The 22615-nt window shown below is 44.0% G+C and overlaps 1 protein-coding gene across 10 annotated transcripts in view; it reads left to right on the top strand.

Annotated features, from left to right (window-relative positions):
• Positions 1-22615, top strand: part of LOC113417625 (mitochondrial peptide methionine sulfoxide reductase-like) — a 93030-nt gene that overhangs the window by 22006 nt on the left and 48409 nt on the right. For 9 of the 10 annotated variants that reach the window (XM_087970712.1, XM_087970711.1, XM_026676114.2 and 6 more), the window contains 2 exons: positions 5675-5779; positions 14078-14184. In XM_087970712.1, the coding sequence (XP_087826838.1) occupies positions 5675-5779; positions 14078-14184 (212 nt within the window). Of the gene's footprint in view, positions 1-5674; positions 5780-14077; positions 14185-18066; positions 18143-22615 lie in introns of all 10 variants that reach the window. The other variant, XM_087970714.1, reaches the window with a different exon arrangement.

The following is a 22615-nucleotide window of genomic DNA, read 5'->3' as shown; positions in this document are numbered from 1 at the left end:
CTGCCTAGGCTACTTCTAGTTTCAGTTTCCAAACTATCCTCATTGGCTGACTTAGTTGCTATGCCTATTCATTGGCTGACCTTGTTACCAAGCTCTGTTCCAGTTCATGAATATACTCTGGCAAACTGTTAAATTGTTACATTATTTGAATTCCACCAGTGTTCCCAACCCTCTGGTCCACAGCCTGGTACCAGTCCGTCTCCTATTGGGAACCAGGCCGTGCAAGCAGCAGGCAAGCGTGTGAAACTCTATTTGTGGAAGTGGCAGGTACACGCATAAAACCATCCCTTCTTTCCCCTGCCACCACCGCTGCCTGTCTGCAGAGCCAGAAGAGGTTGGGGACAGCTGCTATAAGCTCTTGTGAATAGAGCATGATATCCCACACTTAATTATATAGAGTGATCAAGCTTTGGGTAAGTAGATGTCCGGTATGCAAGTAGTCCTTGATTTACAAAACCACAACCACAAGAGCAGAATTTCTATGGTTGAGCAAGGCATTTATTAAGGCAGTCGTGCCCAATTTGACAAACTTTTTTTTTTTTGGCCAAAGTTGTTAAGAGAATCACCGCATTTGTTAAGTGAATCAGACAATTGTTAAGTGAATCCAGTTTCCCACGGTTGAATTTGCTTGCTGGAAGATGGCCAGGAAGGTTTGCAAATGGCGATCACTTGACCCCAGTTATCAAGCATCCAAATTTTAATCATGTGGCTGTGGAGGGTGGTGTAACAGTTGTAAATCCCTTTTTTTCTCAGGACCGTTGTAATTTGAAACGGACACTAAACAAATGGTTGCATGTCAAGGGCTACTGGTAATCTTCTCTGAGGTCCGTAGTTTCCTTGGCTTCTCATGCGTTAGCAGGGGGAATTTATCCTACCGAGTTTTTGTGATAGCTCCTGTTGACACTAGTAGAAGGAAAAAAATTCTTCCCTTGGAAAAAATTATAGACACATGCACGCACACAGAGACAAATTCCCTGCCCACTAATTTGAGGACGAATTTTAAAAGGACTCTGGTATTCAGTGTAAAGTGGCAAAGTTTTTGAGCTAAATGGCAAAGGGGAGAATTGCCACCAACTTCCATTACAAAAAAGGATAACAGAGATAATTTCTTCTTTCGCTTTCCTGCTAGCATGAATCTTTTTTTAAGAGCCTTTGTCAGTTACTATTTGCTGAAAGGGGAGAAGGAGCGGTTTTCAAGAAACCAGGAAATTCCTGGAGCAGATTTGAGTTTGTCCAACGGAGATTATGGCAACCTTTCTCAACTCAGTATTTCTTGGCGTTTGAGGCAATTAACTCATGTAGGAAGGACGCTGTTGGTTGACATCCCAAAAGTGATTTTTCAAAAGGCAACTGGATTTTCTTTGTTTTTCCTGGAAGACATTTCACTTCTCACCCAAGAAGCCTCTTCAGTTCTGACTGAATGGTGGGGAATAGAAGGATTGGTATTCCTTGCAGTCGTCTGGTCGTTAGCACTCTCTCTGAGTCATTGAGGCCACTTGGAGGTTCACCTGTGCCCTCAGGGTCACCTGAATAGTGCGAATGGATGTGGAACTTTCTTGGAACTGCTGAAATGATTGTGTTGTAAACAGGAGATAGGTGGTGCCGTATTCCCTCCCCTTCTGCGAAGAGATGGCTGTTCAATCTTAACGTTTGACCCCCTCTTTCAAACCGGTGGTCCTCTTTGTCCAGAATGTGGATTTTGCTATCTTCAAAAGAGTGGCCTTTGTTTTTCAAATGTAGATGGATTGCTAAATCTTGTCCTGATGGGTATGTCTGTAGAGATTCTCAGTCATCCAGGTCATGGTTGTCCCAAAGATGCTTTTTAAAGAGGCAATTGGACTTTCTGTTTTTTTCTTTGAAGAAGTTTCGCTTCTCATCCAAGAAGCTTCTTCAGTTCTGACTGGATGATGGGGAATGAAAGGATTTATACTCCTTGCAGACAGCTGGTCATTTTCATTCTTTTAGAAGGTTGTTAAGTCACCTGGAGGTGATCCTGATGACACAGATAAACCTCCAGGTAATGACCCACTAAAGCAGGGGCCTCCAACCTTAGCAACTTTAAGACTAGCGGACTTCAACTCCCAGAGTTCCTCAGCCAGCAAAGCTGGCTGAGGAACTCTGGGAGTTGAAGTCCGCTAGTCTTAAAGTTGCTAAGGTTGGAGACCCCTGCACTAAAGAATGCAAATGACCAGCTGTCTGCAAGGAGCATAAATCCTTCCATTCCCCACCATCCAGTCAGAGCTTCTTGAATGAGAAGCGAAATATCTTCAAAGAAAAACCAGAAAAAGACCAATTGCCTCTTGAAAAAGCTCCTTTGGGACATCCTGATGGGTAAGTCTCCTATCTTGATTGGCATCATATCATGAGGATTTAAATGTTCCAGCACTCCAATAGAACCAGAGAATCAAGTACCCAGGAAGGCTAAAACTAATTTTATTGAGGTGATAACAGAATTTGCTGGTTGGATTGTGCTAAATCTCCTCTTCCTTCTGATTCCTCCTGTGAATCAAGGGGTTGTCTTCCTGACCTGCTTCTGAATGTTATCTGAATGTTTTGGGCATAAATAATGTTCCAGCCCTTTTTGACTGGGAAAGGGTTCCTATTTATCTCCATCAAGATCATCTTCCTTACTTTCTGCACGAATTGACCTGGAGATGATCTAGTTCAGGGGTGCCCAAACTTGGCAACTTTAAGACTTCAACTCCCAGAATGCTAGGCTGGCTGAGGAATTCTGGGAGTTGAAGTACACAAGTCTTAAAGTTGCCAGGTTTGGAGACCTCTGATCTAGTTCAAACAGTTTTGGGATGGAGATATTCAATTTGGGACTCACTTCCCTTTTGAACCTCATCCTTCCTGCTTTTCAGATTCTTCTGCCGCTTGGGAGTTCCTTTTCAAAGTAGTGTAACGGGATAGTTGTCGCGCAGGTATGCAATTTCCTCTTGAGTGCAGCAGAGGGCAGAGATAATGTAGCTGTGCAAGTTAGGGTGTTTGAACCTGATTGTAGCAGGCTGCCTTGGGGGCTGCTATTGTTGCAGATGTGGAGTCCTTGGTGCTCCCAGAGCTTGGTTGGTTTCTTGCTTGGAGAACTGAGCTGAGAGAGCAACCAAGCTCAGACAGAACCAAGGACTCTATGGTCTATCCTGAGCTATAGATATTCCCCTCTACTGGTATTGTTGCAAATGACCGCCCTAGTAGAACATGAATGGAAATTAATCAAGGAGAGAACCAACTAAGGACAAATTTACTGACAATGAGAACAATTAGCCAGTGGAACAGCTTGCTTCCAGAAGATGTGGGTGCTCCATCACTGGAGGTCTGTGGAGATTCTCAGTCATCCAGGTTATGATTATCCCAAAGATGCTTTTTTTTTTTTTTTTTCAAGAGGCAGCTGGACTTTCTGGTTTTTCTTTGAAGACATTTTGCTTCTCGTCCAAGAAGCTTCTTCAGCTCTGACTGGATGGTGGAGAATGGAAGGATTTATACTCCTTGCAGACAGCTGGTCATTTGCATCCTTTTAGTGGTTTGTTGAGGCCACCTGGAGGCTTATCTGTGTCATCTGGGTCACCTGAGTGGTGCAAATTGGTGCGGAGCCTTCTTGGAGCTGTTGAAAGAACTATGTTGTAGATTGGAGATAGATAATCCCTCCCCTTCTGTTGAGAGAGGGCTGTTCAATTTTGACATAGATGGCCTCTTTGACCCCTCTTTCAAACCAGGAGGCCTCTCTGTCCAAGACTTTGTCGTCTTCAAAGGAGTGGCCTGTGTCTTTTAAATGCAGGTGGACGGCTGAATCTAGTCCTGATGTGTTTGTTCTCCTATGTTGTGCTGGAGATCACTGGAGATTTTTAAGAAGACGTTTGTCCAGAATTGGTATAGACTTTCCTGCTTGAGCAGAAGGTTGAACTAGAAGACCTCTAAGGTCTCTTCCAATTCCATTATTCTGTTATTTATTCTGAAAGTTCCTCAGCTTTTCTGGACGACAGGCGATGCCTAGACTATCAGGCCAAGGTCATATCCAACTACCAGGTTCTGGGTGTTGTGGGCTTGGTACTCCAGCCCACTTGGAAAGCACTGCCTAGGAAAACCAGTAGAATTTGGGGTGGGATTCAATTTTTTTTTACTATCGGTTCTGTGAGCGTGGCTTGGTGCACGTGGCTGGTGTGACTTGGTGGGCATGGCAGGGGAAGGATACTGCAGAATCCCCATTCCCTCCCCATCCCACTAACCTGCTTCCCAGCTCCGTTCTCCTGTGCAGAGCAACCAAAGAAGACCCAGCCGATCAGCTGGGACTCAAGGGGAGGTAGAGAATAGATGGGGGCAGGGCCAGTCAGAGGTGGGATTTGCCAATTCTCCGAACTACTCAAAATTTCTGCTACTGGTTCTCTAGAACTGGTCAGAACCTGCTGAATGCCACCTCTGGGTGGGGTGGAGGGACAAGAACTACATTGCCTTACTTGCTTCCACTGCATTGTGGTTGGGAGACCCAAACAGGGCTCGGTCACCTGTCCTCTTTGCTTCTCTTGTAGCGGGAAAGCCAGCGAGTACAAGATTTCCCCCCCCCCTTCTCACCCTAATCAATCACTGCCAGTCTCTTTTTTATATTGCCTGTTCTCCTTGGCTGCAGCAGGGCCCAGCACAGGAGGCATGGCATGTTCACCAGCTTCTTGCCTGGTTGCCGGTGGAATTGAACGTCACCCCTTCCCTCCTCCTCCTCCTTCCTTTTTCTCCCCTCCTAATTACCATAGGAGGGTCAGCGGGCTTGCTTGAGCAAAATTAACTAGAAACCGCTCCAGGGGAATACATCTCTGATGAGAATTTCAAACTCCACGGGGGGAATGAGGATTCAGCAGTGAAAGGAGAAATTCCTCCTTTAGACAGGAGATATTAATCTAATGGGAATGTGTCAAGTGTTTCCAAGCGGGATGAAGGCTCTGGATTAACCCCTGCAGTGCTGCTCTTAAATTGCGGTATGAATATTATCTGCTTCGGGAAGCATGCCAAGAAGTAGCTGGTGGTCTACTTGATGACATGATAGCAGTCTTCCAATATTTGAGGGGCTGCCACAAAGAAGAGCGGGTGGGGACGTCAAGCTATTTTCCAAAGCACCAGAAGGAATGGATGGAAACTAATCAGTGGTGGGATTCAAATTTTTTTTACTACCGGTTCTGTGGGCATGGTGTGGCTTGGTGGGCGTGGCAGGGGAAGGATACTGCAAAATCCCCATTCCCTCCCCAGCCCACTAAACCTGCTTTCCAGCTCCGTTCTCCTGTGCAGGGCAACCAAAGAAGACCCAGCCAATCAGCTGGGACTCAATGGTAGGCGGAGAATAGATGGGGGCGGGGACAGTCAGAGATGGTATTTGCCAGTTCTCCGAACTACTCAAAATTTCTGTTACCGGTTCTCCAGAACTGGTCAGAACCAGCTAAATACCACTTCTGTCAAGAACTGAATGTCTGTAAGTCTCTTTTTCCAGTGCTGCTGTAAATTCATATGGCTGCTAAATGAATGTTCATAGCTCAAGGATTGCCTATGCTTTTGTAGCATAGAATTTAATTTGCAAGACAGAAGGCTCAGCAGCATCAATTTGGCTCAACAACTGGGCGGATTTCCAGTTGTAACAACTGCAAAGCTCAAAAAAGAAGCTCTAACTGGGTGATTCTCTCCATTCTGTTTCTAGGAATGACGGGACATGCGGAGGTGGTCCGTGTAGTGTTTGACCCACAGAAGATCAGCTATGAAAAGCTCCTCCGATTTTTCTGGGAGAATCACGATCCAACCCAAGGTAAAATCTAGGGTCAGGAAAGGACTTCAATTCCCAGAATTCTTCAAAGACCTATTTTATATGGAACTACATAAGATAACCTTCCCCAACTTCCAGAATTCTGGGAGTTGAAGTCCACACTTCTTCAAGTTGCCATGGTTGAGAAACACCGCTCTAGCAAATCAAGAGGAATTATGTTTGCAAGTAATCCTTTGCTTGTACGGTACCCTGCAGCTTCTTGGATTACAGCCCCTATGATTCTTCAACCACCCAGATCAATTATGGAAGACTGTAATTTATAGATTATCAACAGCCATGGTGGCTGGGAAGAAAGAATTGTAGACTGACTTATAGGAAACAAGACTACTATAACAATGCACTGAAGAAGGAAGAACATAATTTAGTATGTGATGACTATGCGTGTTTGCACACTATAGTACATTCTTGCCGTCTTTTCATATTTGATTCTCAATTTTCTCATGTCTTTTGAACCTATTGATGGGGTTTTGCCTTTCTTAGTTCTATGATTTTATATTAATAGGATTCTAATATTATATTTTTAGATGCTTAAACACTGTTTTAAACACTGTTATACCTGGACCGATCAAAGGCCTGTTTCATTTAAGCTTGGTCAGTTTATGGGTGTACTAAATCCATACTCTGAAAATAATTATCTTGTGGTGGAGTTCCCTCCAATTTCAACAGTAAGTTTTTCAGTTGCTGAAAATCAATGTCATGACTTCCCACCGTTTTGGAAAGGCAGACATGTGAAATCTGTATCATATTCCCCCAGAATATTGAATTGCCATTGAAAAAGCCAGATTCAGTCCTAATAATCAAGATTGTTCTCCTGATAAAAAAGGATTTCTTGTTCTACCTGGATGCGGAGTATGTTAAATTGAGCGAGGTGGGCTAAGAATGGGAAGCTTTAGAGACTAAAAATTGCTTGCTTCTGGTTAGCCTGAAAATCTGTAATGCTGCAGAGACACAGTTCTACAGAGATGTCATGCCTGAATGGAAAGCTGCTTGGGTATTTTGAATACAGGTAATTCTCTATTTATGACCACAATTCAGCCCAAAATTTTTAGTGAGTGCTTCCCTCCTTTGTGAACCTTTCTTGCCCCAGTTGTTAAGTGAATCACCGCTGCTGTAACATGGTTGTTAAGTGTAACATGTTAGTAACATGGTTGTTAAGTGAATCTGGCTTCCCCGTTGACTTTGCTTGTCTGAGGGTCGCAAAAGGGGATTGGATGACCCTGTGATACTGCAACCAGAGGTGGTATTCAGCAATTCTGACCATTCTGACCAGTTCTGGGGAACTTGTAGCGGACATTGTGATTGGTTCAGAGAACCGGCCAATCCTACCTCTGACTGGCCCTGCCCCCATCTATTCTTTGGTTGCCCTGAATAGGAGAATGGAGCTGGAAAGCAGGTTAGTGGGTGGGGAGGGAATAGAGATTCTGCAGTAACCTTCCCTCAGGAGTGGGGAGGGAATGGAGAGTTTACAGTATCCTTCCCCTGCCATGCCCACCAAGCCACGCCACACCCACCAAACCATGTCCACAGAACCGGTAGTAAAAAAAATTGAATCCCACTACTGCCCCGCCCCCATCTCTTCTCTTCCTCCCGTTGAGTCCCAGCTGATTGGCTGGGTCTTCTTTGGTTGCCCTGCACAGGAGAACGGAACTGGAAAGTAGGTTAGTGGGGTGGGGAGGGAAGGGGGATTTTGCAGTATATCCTTCCCCTGCCACGCTCACCAAGCCATGACACCACCACCAAGCCACGCCCACAGAACTGGTAGTACAATTTTTTTTCAATCCTACCACTGACTAAAACCATCATAAACACATGCCGTTTGCCCAAATGTTGATCACGTGACCATGGGGAATGCCTCCCCGGTCATAAGGGTGAAAAATGGTCATAAGTCACTTTTTTCCCCCCCAATGCCGTTACGGTATTGTCACTAAAACGAATGATTGAAAACCCTTATACAGCTCCTTGAGTGGAGTTAACCGTCTTCTTCGTGCCGTTTCTTTTTCCCCATTTGTTTGCTGAGTCATTTGATGGTTCCAGCCAAAGAATATCTAATTTTCTCCAGCCTAACTCACTCCTGACTCCTGAGACAGAGGTTTGTTTGTTTGTTTTTCCTCTTCAGGAATCACACATACTCCTCTTGGTTTTGTAAGGCAACCTCCTTTTTCAGGCTACTGTATCTCTTTAAATGACTCCTTTTTAAATGGCTTCTCCCACTTCCCCAAAAGGGGAAGAAGCTCTTAGGGGAACCTCTGCTGAGAATTCAGTTGTAAAGAAGGGGTAGGGGACTGGGGATTTCTAATGTTTCTCCCCCACCCCTTTTTTTTTTAATAACCAGAGGAAGTGGAGGGGTGGAGGGCTGTTTGTAACCCACCTCACGTCAACACTGAGCAACAAGGGGGGAATGGTGGAAGGCCTTAGGAAGACCGAGCATTTTTGTAATGAAGTGTAATTTTAATGAGGAAATTAGCATTCTCTGTGTGTTGCCGGCTGGGCCCTCCTCTGGGTGTGTAATGGTGTGTTTGTGTTTTAATGAGTAACGTTTGCTGGTGTAGATATTAGGGAAGTGAGCACGTGGGGAGGGAAGAAGTCAGGCCCCCCTCACACACACCGTCATTGTGTGCTCGATTTCAAAAGGAGAGATGCCTCAGAGCGGAGGATCATTGCTCTCCCTTAGTGACGTTGTCAGGCACAAAAGAAAGAGATAAGATTTCTTTGAAGTCAAGCTTGACCCCCGGTGACTTACTTATGGCTACATCCAGGCAATTTTATTTTTCTTTGCCATAATTAAGAAATGGGTTTGTCACTGCCTTCTCCTGAGCTTTTGGGTTTAGAATAGAAGAGAATAACAAGAGTTGGAAGGGACCTTGGAGGTCTTCTAGTCCAGCCCCCTGCCTAGACAGGAAACCCTACACCATTTCAGACCAATGGTTATCCAACCTCTTTTTAAAAAACTTCCAGTGTTGGAGCATTCACAACTTCTGGAGGCAAGTTGTGAATGCTCCCATCCCACTAACCTGCTTTCCAGCTCCGTTCTCCTGTGCAGGGCAACCAAAGAAGACCCAGCCGATCAGCTGGGACTCAATGGGAGGCAGAGAATAGATGGGGGCAGGGCCAGTCAGAGATGGTATTTGCCAGTTCTCCGAACTACTCAAAATTTTCGCTACCGGTTCTCCAGAACTGGTCGGAACCTGCTGAATACCATCTCTGCTTATACCATTTCAGACAAGTAGCTGTCCAATTTCTTCTTAAAAACCTCCAGTGATGGAGCACCCACAACTTCTGGAGGCGAGTTGTTCCACTGATTAATTGTTCTAACTATCAGGAAATTTCTCCTTAGTTCTAGGTTGCTTCTCTCCCTGATTAGTCTCCACCCTTTGCTTCTTGTCCTGCCTTCAGCTGCTTTGGAGAATAGCATGATTCCGTCTAAGTCAGGGGTCCCCAACCACCGGTCCGTGGACCGGTACCGGTCCGCGGAACAAGTCCTACCGGGCCGCTGGCTTGCTGGGCGCCGCCATCTTTTTGATGAAAAAGTGCTTCCGGTGAGCTTTTCCGGGTGAAAGCTCACCGGAGCCGTTTCATCAAAAATGCGCTCACCTTCGTGACTTTTCGGGTGAAAGCTCACGGAAGCTTCATCAAAAAAGATGGCGGCGCCAGCGCTTCCGTGAGCTTTCGGGTGAAGCCATTTCTACCGGAAAACAGCTGCATCGATGCTCGGTGAGTCACGGAAGCACTTTTTCATCAAAAAGATGGCGGCGCCCAGCTGATGCCGGTACCAGGCCGCGGCGCCCAGCTGATGCCGGTACCGGGCCGCGGCATAAAAAAGGTTGGGGATCACTGGTCTAAGTTATATCTTCACTGTCCTTCCTAAAATCCTTGGAGATTGCAAGGTGATTCTTGGAGATTGCAAGATAAAAGCCTTGTTTGGAAGTATAGCTTTGGAGAATAGCTTGACTCCCTCTTCTTTGTGGCAGCCCCTGAGATATCAGATCACTGCTATCATGTCTCCCTTAGTCCTTCTTTTCATTAAACTATAGACGTACCCAGTTCCTGCAACCGTTCTTCATATGTTTTAGCCTCCAGTCCCCTAATCATCTTGGTTGTTCTTCTCTGAACTCTTTCTAGAGCCTCAACATCTTTTTTACATCGTAGCGACCAAAACTGAATGCAGTATTCCAAGTATGGCCTTACCATCAAGTGCTACTAACACTTCACGTGCTCTTGATTCTATCCCTCTGTTTATGCAGCCTAGAATTGTGTTGGATTTTTTTGGCAGCTGCTGCATGCTGCTGTTTACATCTGGACTCTATAGTCCAGTGGCACCCAACCTTTTGGGCACCAGGGATTGGTCCCATCATGGAGAAAAGTTTTTCCATGGACCGGAGGGGGTGTGGTTTTGTCTGCATCCCACGAATGGGACTTCAGTTGTTTGCGGAGACTGGATGTTGGCATGCTGAGGGCGAGTGCCAGTCCACGGACCAGGAATTGGGTACTGGTCTAGCCTACAATCCTGGGACTTTGTAGTGTTCTCCCATTTGTGCTGGTTGTGTTCATATTTAACCTTGTGTAGCTTTTTATTTTTATTATATTTTTATTTTATTTTTTATTTTCCTTATGGTCACTGAGTTTGTCGATCAGAAAGGTTGGCAGTTTGGCGGTTCGAATCCCCAGCACTGCGTAATGGAGTAAGCTCCCATTACTTGTCCCAACTTCTGTCAACCTAGCAGTTCGAAAGCACATAAAGAATGCAAGTAGAAAAATAGGGACCCCTTTGGTGGGAAGGTAACAGCATTCCATGCGCCTTCGGCATTTAGTCATGCCAGCCACATGACCACGGAGACAGTGGTCTTTGGACAGTGCTGGCTCTTCGGCTTTGTAACGGAGATGAACAGCACCCCCTAGAGCCAGAAACGACTAGCACATACGTGCGAGGGGAATATTTACCTTTACCTTTACCTTTCTAAGGCTCAAATTTCATAACCTTAACTCATAGGTTCATGAGTAGAGCAATTGACCTCATTTCAAAGGACCTTTATAGAATATAGAATCACAAGGCTACAAGGGACCTCAGAGGTCCTAGTCCAACCCACTGCTGAAGGCAGAAAGCTTACATCATCCCACTCAAATGGCTGTCTAGTCTATCTTTGAAAACCTCCAGTGATGGAGCACCCGCAGTCCTAGGAGACAAGCTATTCTACGGGTTAATTATTCTCACTGTCAGAAAATTTCTCCTTACTTCTAGGTTGGATCTTTTTTTAACAAGCTTCCACCTATTATTTCTTGTTCTGCCCTCTGGTATTTTGGAGAATAAGTCAATCCCCTCTTCTCTGCGACAACCCCTCAAGTACTGGAAGACTACTGTCACGTCCCCACTCCCAGTCCTTCTCTTCAATAATCTAGACCCGTGATGGCATGCAGAGCCATTTGTGCGGGCACACAAGCCCCAGGCAAACTCACCTCACTGCGCGTGCCTCCCAGCTGATTTTCGGGACTTTTTCGGCCTGCCAGAGGCTTGAGGGATGCCTCCGCAGGCTTTGCAGGATGAAAAATAGGCCTGTTTCGTCACTTCCTGTATTTCCGGAAATACCTGAAGTGACGAAACGGGCCCATTTTTTGACCTGCAAAGCCTGCAGATGCATCCCTCAAGCCTCTGGCAGTCTGAAAAAGGACTCAGATAGGTCAAAAATCAGCTGGGAGGCGCAGTGCAGGTAAAAGGGCAGCAGCAGGGAATCACGCGCACATGCACAGTGATTCAGGTTTTCCCCAGATGTGACAATATAACATCTCTCATCAAATGGATCTTTGGGAAGATGATATTCTCGGAGTCTTTTTCTCTGGAGGTTGTTACTTGGAACGCTGACATACATATTATAAGCCCTCAGTGATGGCAGCTGACAGGAGGGTCCGTTCCTTCCCTGGCATCCAGCTGGTTGAAAAGGGAAACCAACTCTTCTCACCCACATATGGCTGCCCACTTCTCTAGCCATTCCACTATTGGCAGGCAGTCCCGCCCTGATTACTAAGAGCTCCTCTTCAGACAGGCTTTTTCCATCGCTGCCCTCAAATCGGGATTAAGATTTAAGACTCATCCACTGATAGTAAAGGGATTCTGAGGATGGACCATCTGGGCTTATGAGTGAATGACGCTGGTGGTTATAATATTACCTCTTCTGTTGCATTAGCATGATTCCTCAGTGGCACAGTGGTTAGAGTGCAGTAATGCACTCTGCTGACTGCCGGCTGCCTGCAATTTGGCAGATCGAATCCCACCAGGCTCAAGGTTGACTCAGCCTTCCATCCTTCTGAGGTGGGTAAAATGAGGACCCAGATTGTTGAAGGCAATAGGCTGACTCTGTAAACTGCTTAGAAAGGGCTGTAAAGCACTATAAAGCGGTGTATAAGTCTAAGTGCTATTGCTATTCATATTTTACGTGTAAGTCCTTGACTTTTGACCACAATTGAGCCCAACATTTCCGTTGCTAAGTGAGAGAGTTGTTAAGTGAGTTTTGCCCCATTTTAATGATCTTTCTTGCCCCCGTTGTTAAGTGAAGCGCTGCAGTTGTTAAATTAGTCACAGGGTTGTTTAGTGACTCTGACTCCCTCATTAACTTTGCTTCTCAGAAGGTCGCAAAAGGGGATCACATGACCCCTGGAATACTGCAACCGTCATAAATATGAGTCAGTTGCCAAGCACCTTAATTTTGATCACCTAACCCTGGGGCTGCTGCAATAGTTATAACCGTGAAAAACAATCATGTCACTTTTTTCAGTGCTATTGTAACTTTGAATAGTCACTAAATGAATGTTGTAAGTTGAGGACTACTTATATTTTTATATTTGCTCTTGAAGGAAAAGCTTTTGCATATTATTGTAAAGTACAGATTCCCTTTTAGATGTTCACCTTTTGCACAGTGGTGGGATTCAATTTTTTTTACTACCAGTTCTGTGGGCGTGGCTTGGTGGGCGTGGTGTGGCTTGGTGGGTGTAGCTTGGTGGGCTGGCAGGGGAAGTGTTCTGTCCTTTAATCACTATCTGAATATAAAAGCAGGCAGATTAAACTCTACAAAGGCTTCCGTACAAAGTTTCTTTATTGGTTCACCAGGCATCCTCAAATATAACTCACGGTTATGTCGAGATTCATCTCAATGTCCAAATCTTTGCATAGTCATCTTCATAATGTAAAAGAATAGTGATCTTTTCATCCCATAACGAAGGAACAAGGGGGGTGAGGCACCAGCACTCTGCTGGGGTCCAGGCAAGAGAGAAGGAACCTCCCCCAACCCAACCAAGGGTCATTCAGTGACCAATCAGGATTACAGATGTGACCACATGACATGAACTACATTTCCCAGGATGTATTAACTACATTTACCATGAGGCATTCCCTTAAGGGGACAGCTCCCAATTCTAACTTAACTATCTCAATTCCCATTACCTATATACTGTCTGGATAGCACAGAAGGGATACTGCAAAATGCCCATTCCCTCCCCACCCCATTAACCTGCTTTCCAGCTCCGTTCTCCTGTGCAAGGGAACAAAAGGAGACCCAGCCAATCAGCTGGGACTCGGGAGGTGGAGAATAGATGGGGGTGGGGCCAGTCAGAGGTGGTATTGCCGGTTCTCCGAACTACTCCAAATTTCCACTACAGGTTCTCCAGAACTGGTCAAACCTGCTGAATACCACCTCTGCTTTTGCAGTGATCAAAGCAGTGAAGTCCTGTGGTATCTTATTCTTGGGAAACATTTTCTGGATCAGGGTTCAGCAAATTCAAGAGTTTATTGATCCAGAATGTTTTCTTCTGTAAATGCCACAGGATATCTTTTGTCTTTGATATTCAATTCTTGGAGAAAACTTGGCATTTTTGCTGAAGTCATACTTATAAGTCATACTAGCAAGTATATGAACTACGTATGTTGCCACTTTGGAAATTGCCATTCTGAGCTTAGTGGTCACGGATATTTTCCCAGGAAGGAAATATTGGATATGGATACCAAAATCAAAATTAGATGATCTTTGAAATCCTAGTCCCTAAATTTGGGAGGAACCTCAGAATAAAAAAAAAAGTTATTTTTTCTATGCAGTCAGACCACTGATCTATCTTCTACACTACAATTTCTGTCTCTTTCCATTAATCAAATGGATAAAGTGGAAATACTCAAGGATAATAACACTTTTTCCCCTGCAACTGTTTATTACTAAGGTTGAAGTGGGACAATATGAATCAGTTTGGTCATCTTCTGCCTGATAACATGCATTGTTGTGGTCTCATTTCCCCTCCCCCCAGGAATGAAGCAGTATGAAGACTTTGGCACACAGTATCGCTCGGCCATCTACACAATCGGAGCAGAACAACTGGAATCTGCTTTAAGATCCAAGGCAATGTATGAACAGGTATAGGAGAATTATGGATAGATGGGGGACGGGAGATTGAGGTCTTGGACTGTGGTGCTGCTTTTGATATGATTACAGTTGACTCTTATTGGCGTTAACTTTGTAAGGCCTAGGTTCCTAGCTATGAATTTCCATCTAAAGGTAAAGGTAGAGATAAAGGTGCCTCCTGCCCAGTTGTGCCCGACTTTAGGGGGTGGTGCTTATTTCCATTTCTTAGCCAAGGGAGCCACTGTTGTCCAAAGACACTTCCATGGTCATTTGGCCAGTATGACTATACACCAAGGTGCACAGAACACTGTTATCTTCCCACCCAAGTGATACCTATTTATCTACTCGCATGTGTATGCTTTCAAACTGCAAGGTGGGCAGGAGCTGAGGCAAGTAATGGGAACTCCCTCCATCACATAGCATTCGGGTCTCAAACCCAGGCGGTCAGCTTTCTAACTGATAAACTCAGTATCTTTAACGCCAGAGCCATCATGCCCCCTGGCTTCCCATCTAAGAGCTCTTAATTGGAGTTGTCACTACTGAAACCTGGGACTTTCTTCATGGAAAATGTGTGCTCCACACACCTGGGTTGTAGTTCCGTTAGGATGGCCTAATGTATTCCTAAACCTGGAGTTTGTTCATTGTTGGATTGTTGGACTCTTAAGATTGTTAGAGTTAGGAGCTAAACTACATAGTTATGGTGATTATCTTCTCATATTCCACATCTGGCCCAGTTAGCAGCTCTTCTGCAGAAAATAACTTCATGGACTGGGGATGCATGATCACAGCTGTCCCAAGCAAATGGAAACTCTTTGTTAGGATCTCAGCTGCCACAGTATTTTAATTGCCGGGGTTAAGCATGTACAATGATTCAACTGTCACCAGCAATGCAAAGTTTCCTTACCCATCTTACTTCTCCAATGTTCAGTCCTCCCATGTGGCCAGAGGGGTAGAGATAAAAAATAATAATAGAGGCAGGATACCTAGAAAAGCCCCATTTTTGCAGGATTGCTTTGTATCTACATTTCTCTGCCAGCAGGAAGAAGTTAACTCTCTCTTCCATGTTTGCCCGACATGGTTGACCAGGGGAGAGTATTTAATTTAAAACAGCGTAGATCTTTTCCAGATTAAAACTGAATCCTGCAAGTCCACAATTAAGTAGGCTATGGGTTTGCCAATTCTGTTCGTGTCCCAGTTAAATACAAATATAAATAGTTTCCCCCCTGAAATACATAAATTTATTTTTAATCAGCTTGTTTCTCTGTATGTGAGTGATTGAGTCAATATTTACTGAAGTCTGTGCAATTTTCTTAGTGACGATTATTAGAAATATTCTTCCTAGGGCTGAGAGAGAGGGTGGGGGGGTGGACTGGTTCAAAGCCATCCAGGTTGCCAAGGAAGGACTAGAATTCATGGACTCCCAGTTTCTAGCCTGGTGCCTTTAACCAAGGCACCAAACTGGTTCACTGCTGAATTGTTTGGATGTTAAAGAAGTTTTTATAAGAGCTAAGTCAAACCCTTTTCTTCTTCATTTCCCATGGGATTTGAATTCAATGCTCTGGAGTCTTGTTAGAAGAGGCCAATACTTCAGATATTTTCGCTAACATGTTGCCTCTTAATAATCTCTTTTTAAGGCTAAACAGATCTTAATGCCTTCAGCTTTTTTCTTGTAGGGGCTCATTAACCAACAGAGGTTTGAAGTGGCAATCTAATTATGCCAGGAAGGTATTGTTCTTGGCACGCCACGTTTTCATGCAAGCCTCATTTTTTACAGGAGCCGCTACTTATGCTTAAAGAAAATAGTATAGCTTTTAATCTCTAATGCCCTAAAGTGCTCTGGACTCTCGGCCAATCTTGTCTGCCAAGCTGTCTAGGACTGTAATTCTCATAATACGCAGATGCTGGTTCAGCAATAATATGTACACAGAGTCAAGTTCCATAGGCCAAGCAAAATACAAGCCGTTCTTATCTTACAATTATTCATTTAGAGAATATTACAATAGCATTGAAAAAGTAGCTAACGACTAGTCCTCGCACTGATGACTATCACAGCAATAGGTCACATGAGCAAAATTCAGGCATTTGGGCAACCAACATATATTGGTGGCCGTGGTGGCGCCGTAGTTAGAATGCAGTATTGCAGGCTAACTCTCTGGCGGCTGTCCGCAGTTTGATCCTGACCGGCTTCAAGTTGACTCAGGTGGGTCCTTCCGAGGTGGGTAAAATGAGGACCCAGATTGTTGGGGGCAAGAGGCTGACTCTGTAAAACCATTTAGAGAGGGCTGTCAAGCGTTGTGAAGCAGTATATAAGTCTAAGTGCTAGTGCTGTGTATCAGAGTGCGCACAGCTTTACTACGTGAGACAACCCAGGAGCAATAACAGCAAACAGAGGTTTGTAATAAATAGTGGCTTTTATCTACAAAAGAATATATACTATGCATACACATACTATAGGAAATTACAGAGGTCAAAGAAGCAGCAATTACAGTAGGGAAGAACAGGCTCTTAAAGGGATAACAGCCAAAAACCTTGCTGACTCATTCCCATCATTGCATCATTGCAGCAGTTGGTGAGCTCTTAAATCACTATCCTGGCACTATGGCTGTATATTTACGAAGGATGCAGCATCCAAGTTGCAGCATCCATTTATGACTTTCCTAGCTGGCTTCTGACAAGCTGGGTTCACTTAATGTCGTGTGAGTCACTTAACAGCTGCAGTGATTCACTTAACAAGCATGGCAAAATCAGGCACGACTCACTTTACAACTGTCTTGCTTAGCAATGGAAATGGGCCGATGCTCTTTCTGACCTCAAGGTCGCTATTCCTTTGCACCATCAGCATCAGGCAAAGGGCTTTAAAGAAAATGCTGGGATGTTCAATTTCTGGACTTGAATATTTCAGTCCACATGATTCTAGTCAGTGCACAGGTAGTCCTTGACTTACGACCACAGTTCAGCCCCAAATTTCTGTTGTTAAGTGAGATGCTTGTTAAGTGAGTGGGCCCCCTTTTACCACCTTTCTTGCCACAGTTGTTAAGTGAATCACTGCAGTTGTAAGTTAGTCGGGTTAGGGTCTCCCGCTTGGGTGGGGGGTTGGACTAGATGACCTACAAGGTCCCTCCCAACTCTGATTATCTGTTAATCTATTTATTTCTGTTAATCTAGTAACAAGTGGATCTGGCTTCCGCATTGACTTTGCTTGTCAGAAGGATGAAAAAGGGGATCACATGACCCCCCAGGGACACTGCAACTGTCATAAATATGAGTCAGTGGCCAAGCATGTGAATTTTGATCACCCGATTATGGCCGTTGTGAACTTTGGTCACAAAATGAACTGTTGTAAATCAAGGACTACCTGTATAGAGAAGATGCTTGTTAATCTGTTCCAAATTCGTCTTGTGTCATGTAAATATATATATATATTTACATGTCACACTATATATATATGTACACACACACACACACACACACACACACACACACAATGTGACAATTTCTAAAGAGGCTGGGAGTTATATGGAACCATAATTTTCTACATTACATTACCCTGACAGATGTTTAACATGGTGGTTGTTTTATTGTCTTAGAAAAAAGAAGTAGAAAATAGAAATTGGGAAAATAGTATTATGTATACTGAAATATAATAGAACATATATAATTGCTAGGTATACACAAATCTTAGAAGTTGAAAAATTACGATGATGTATATTTAAATGGCAATATCTTTATCAGAATTGTTTATGATATATATTGACCCAGACATGACATTGTTCACCAGGTACTTATGGATGTTAAAGAAAAAAAAATCATAATTAAAAAAACATTCTATGTTACAGTAGCCTGACAGATGTTTAGGTGCATCCAGGACAGTTGTTTTTCCACAATTATATACAGAATGCTCTCTTGTCAAGATGTCTGCTGATCTCCATCCTTAGCAGCTCGACACCTTTCAGCAACTTCCTGAAAAATTGTGAGGCTTTCAGCCCCTCTCCCGCTCCCATGTTGTGGCTTGTGTTCTTTTGTACACAATGTGGTTCTTTTATGGATACAATCTGTTTTGGAAACATGTTTGGAGAGAGACCCTTGCTTAAATAAGCAGTCACCAGGAAGATGCTGGGTCTTTCCAGCAACGGATTCACCATGGAGTTGATATTTTTCTTTCTCTCACATGTGCTGTCTCTCTCTCTCTCTCATGCCCTCTCTCTCTCTCTCTCTCTCTCATGCTCTCTCATGCCCCCTCTCTCTCATGCCCTCTCTCTCTCTCTCTCTCTCTCTCTCCTCTCTCTCTCTCTCTCTCATGCACTCTCTCTCTCTCTCTCTCTCATGCATTCTCTCTCTCTCTCTCTCTCTCTGTCTCTCTCATGCATTCTCTCTCTCTCTCTCTCTCTCTCTCTTTGCTCTTTCTCTCTCTCTCTCTCTCTCTCACACACACACACACACCCTCAGGGACTCTGAAGAGGCTGTTTTTTGTTTCGGTTCCCTCCAGTGAGTAAAACCTGCCCCCAACGCCTTGCCCCATAACAAAGGCAGAGAAGCGAATATAGATAATTGCTCCTCCAAGGCCATTCATGCACTCTGGATGGAGAGAGGGGGGAAAGGGGGAGGGAGAGATGTCTCAGTTTCCCTGGCAACTTGCCATGGTGGTGATTGGCAGCTAGAGAGCAAAGGTCACGGGAGAGGCAGGTGCAATATCTCCCCTCTGCCTGGGCCCATTTGGAAATGATTCATTGCCATAAGCAGTTGCCCCCTCCCCCAAGTAGGACAATTAAGGGGAACCCCCCACCCCCCCCCCCGCTGGCACGTGCTGGCTGGACATCAGTGTGTGTATTGTGGAGGAGGGGGGTATTTCTTGGGAGCTGGCAGTCTGTGGGCGGGGAGTGTGTGTTGTGTATTTCTAAGTGGCTAATGAGGTTGAGATTCAAGGTGGACTGGGGCAGTTTTAGAAGGGTCTCCTCCTTCCTGGAGGCAGACCACCTCCCCAAAGTGCCTCAGGTGAGGCAGAGTCATTCCAAAGATGCCATGATTGGGGGTTGGGGGGGGGTTGGGGAGGGCTAGGAGAACAGCCCTTTTCTTTTCTTTTTGCAGCCGGGGGCTGGTGTTTGCTTTATTGTTTCTTGGCAACTGCAGAAGGCAAGCCAAGATGTGCTGAAGGAACAGGGATGATTGAAACACCTTTGGAGGGTTTTGTGCACAATTCCAAAATTGTGCACCTTTGGACTGTCAGAGGCTTTACCACTCTGATTGGGTTGCTTGTGGGTTTTTAAGTAGAATTAAGTAAAAACAGGCAGCTGAAAATTGGTATTTGGTTGATACCATCTGGAGGAGGGCTTCCCCAAAATGGAGGTAATGTTACGTGAGGTACAAGGGTTGTCCTTCCTTCCTTCCTTCCTTCCTTCCTTCCTTCCTCCCCCCCCTCCTTGTTTCTCCCTCTTTCTTTCCTTCCTTCCTTCTTTCTTTGTCTTTCTTTCCTTCCTCCTTTCTTTCTGTCTTTCTTTCTCATTCTTTCTCTTCCATCTTTCTCTCCTTTCTTTCTTTCCTTCCTTCATTCTTTCTCTCCTTTCTTTTCTTTCTTTCCTTCCTTCTTTCTTTCTTTCTTTCTTTCTTTCTTTCTTTCTTTCTTTCTTTCTTTCTTTCTTTCTTTCCTCCCTCCTTTCTTTCTTTCTTTCTTTCTTTCTTTCTTTCTTTCTTTCTTTCTTTCTTTCTTTCTTTCTTTCTTTCTTTCTTTCTTTCTTTCTTTTTTTTTTTTTTTCCTTCCTTCCTTCCTTCCTTCCTTCCTTCCTTCCTTCCTTCCTTCCTTCCTTCCTTCCTTCGTTTTCCACCTTTAGTACTTTATAAATAACTCAAACTTACATAAAACTCCTTCCTCCTATTTTCCCCACAACAATCCTGTGTGGTAGGTTGGGCGGAGGGAGTGTGAGTGGTCCAAAGTCACCTAATTGGTTTTCATCCCTAAGGTGGGACTGGAACTCACAAGTCTGATGATTGGCCCAAAAAGTTATCCAGCCAGCTTTTGCAGCGATAAGGTGGGACTTGAACTCATGGTCTCCTGCTTTCTAGCCTGCTGCCTTAAGGAAACAGATAAAATACTATTCAGAATTTAAAGCCTTCCATACAAATAGTCCTTGACTCCTAGCCATTCTTTTAATGACCATTCCAAGTTACAATGAAGTCACTGGAAAAAAGTAACTTATGATCAATGTTCACACTTATGACCGTTGCGGCATCCTTGCAGTCACATTATCATACTTTCGGTGCTTGGCAATTAGCATGTATTTATGATGGTGGTAGCATCCCGAGATCTGTGGAATGGTCATTTGCAACCTTCCTAGTTTCTGACAAGCAAAGTCAATGAGGGAAGCCAGATTCCCTTAATGACAACATGATTTGTTTAACAACTTCAGTGATTCGCTTAACGACCATGGCAAAAAAGTCATCAAATGAGGCACCACTCACCTGTCTTGCTTAGCAACAGAAATTTTGGCCTCAATTATGTTCAGAAGTCGAGTGCAAACTGTATAGATAAATTTGCTTTCTCTGATAATTGATCAGAGTACTGATATTTAAACGGCACACAGTTACACAATCAGTTTTCTATTATTACATTTTTATATTATTTTACGTTACTATCTTTTTGTTACAAGTAGTCTTCGACTTATGAGCCACAATGGGGACCGGAATTTCCATTGCTAAGTGATACAGTTGGTAAGTGAATCATCAATTACCACACACACACATATCCAATTTTACAACATTTTTTTGCTGTGTGATAGTTACGAAAATCCAGCATCCTCCAATGACTTTGTTGTCAAAAGCTGGCTGGGTAAATTATAAATGCTGATCATATGACACTGGGATTCAGCAACTGTTGTAAGTCCATGCCAGTTGCCAAGAGCCCGAATTGTGATCATGTGACTACAGGGATACTGTGATGGACGTTTAGTGCAAGGACTGGTCCAAGGTCATCCTTTTCACCACTATTGTGCCCTCAAACAGTCACTAAGTGGTCATAAATTGAGGGCTACTTGCAACATCCAAATATACAGTACAAAATAATTGAGCAGCCAATTAAGTCTTTGTCCTGCTTTCCAGTCATTTTTTTGGCAACATGAAATAGATCCAACTCCTAAACTGCCTTGGTGGGTAGGTGACATTAGGATTGAAGCCTCTGAGAGGAAAGCCCTACCCGCAACATAATCCGTTTTTCTAGGCAGGAGGAGATGAAGAAAAATATTGATCAGGAAAGGCCCAGGAAGTGTCCTTAGATGGCTCATTGACGGAAACCTTACTTCTTGTCAATGACTGACTTAAAAGGCCCAAAACCATGTGCGTGCACCAGGTCTGAAGATAAAAACTGCTCTAGTGGGAACAGAGCTCTATAATGCTTGAGAAATGTTGTGAGGTCTTCTCCAAGGGGTTCATCCAAGAAAGAAGAAACAATCATGAATAATAAATAAGAAATTATATTAGAGCATTGGTGGTGTGATTCAAAAAAGTTTGAGCAAAGCTATGACTTGAGAACATCTAGTGTTAAGGACAATTTTAAAACGTTTTGCCAAAAGAAATATTATAAATGATATAAGGACACTTACTAAGCAGTAGCATTTCTGGCCTGTTTGTCAATTGGTGTTATTAATACTTTAGAACCCATAAGGCTGCACCATTTGGTATTTTGCATTGGCCCTGGGATTGGATTTACAACTTCCAGTGTTCTACACCGAGGACATTGTTGGCTGAGGCTGCTAGAACTGGGTGTTCAGTAGGATCTGGAGTAATTCACCCTTAATTGCCAAGACAAAGGCTCTGGGGAACTAAAGGCTAACTTTATTCAAGGGAAACTCATAGCACCTTTCTATGCCTTCAAAGCCTGAGGCCATAGTTTTCTCTTCAGGTTCAGATTTTTTTTTTCATAGTTCCTGTGATTTTCCAGCCATGCAGAAAAGATCAGAAGATATTTAAATCAACTCACTAGCAAGATGGGGTGGCATTGAGGCTGGCTTTTTAGTCTTGACATACTGGTTGAGCTTGGACAGGAGCTGGTGCAACAGCTCTTAGAATTAGTTCAAGCATGATTATCTGCCCTGAGCTATCCATGGTCCTGAAAATGCTTACAGCACTGTACCTGTGAACAAACCCGCTTTGCCTCTCGTAGCATTAAGCTAATTTTCTTGAAGTTCTCAAGTCAGGCCAAACTAGGACAGAATTAAAACCAGAATAAGGCTTATTAAAGCAGAGATGTGGCAGAATTATTTCTAAGAGGACAAGACTTAGTTTCATTCTGGACACAGATTTAAGCTAAATCAAATTTGTATAGCTGGTTTAACATTTGGTGAATGTTCCTCATTTGATGGCAACACCTTCCATTTTAGTCCCACTTTAGTGCCACTGTTCCTCTAGTATGCTTTTAGGGGTACAGAGTTAGTCTTTGGAGGAAGAGAGATAATGT

This window comes from Notechis scutatus, chromosome 8 (genome assembly GCF_049901735.1).
Source record: "Notechis scutatus isolate UNSWTSFEM ecotype Mainland chromosome 8, rNotScu1.2, whole genome shotgun sequence".
NCBI classification, from domain to species: domain Eukaryota; kingdom Metazoa; phylum Chordata; class Lepidosauria; order Squamata; family Elapidae; genus Notechis; species Notechis scutatus.
Note: the sequence above shows the minus strand (reverse complement) of the source record. Positions and strands in the feature narration are given on the sequence as shown.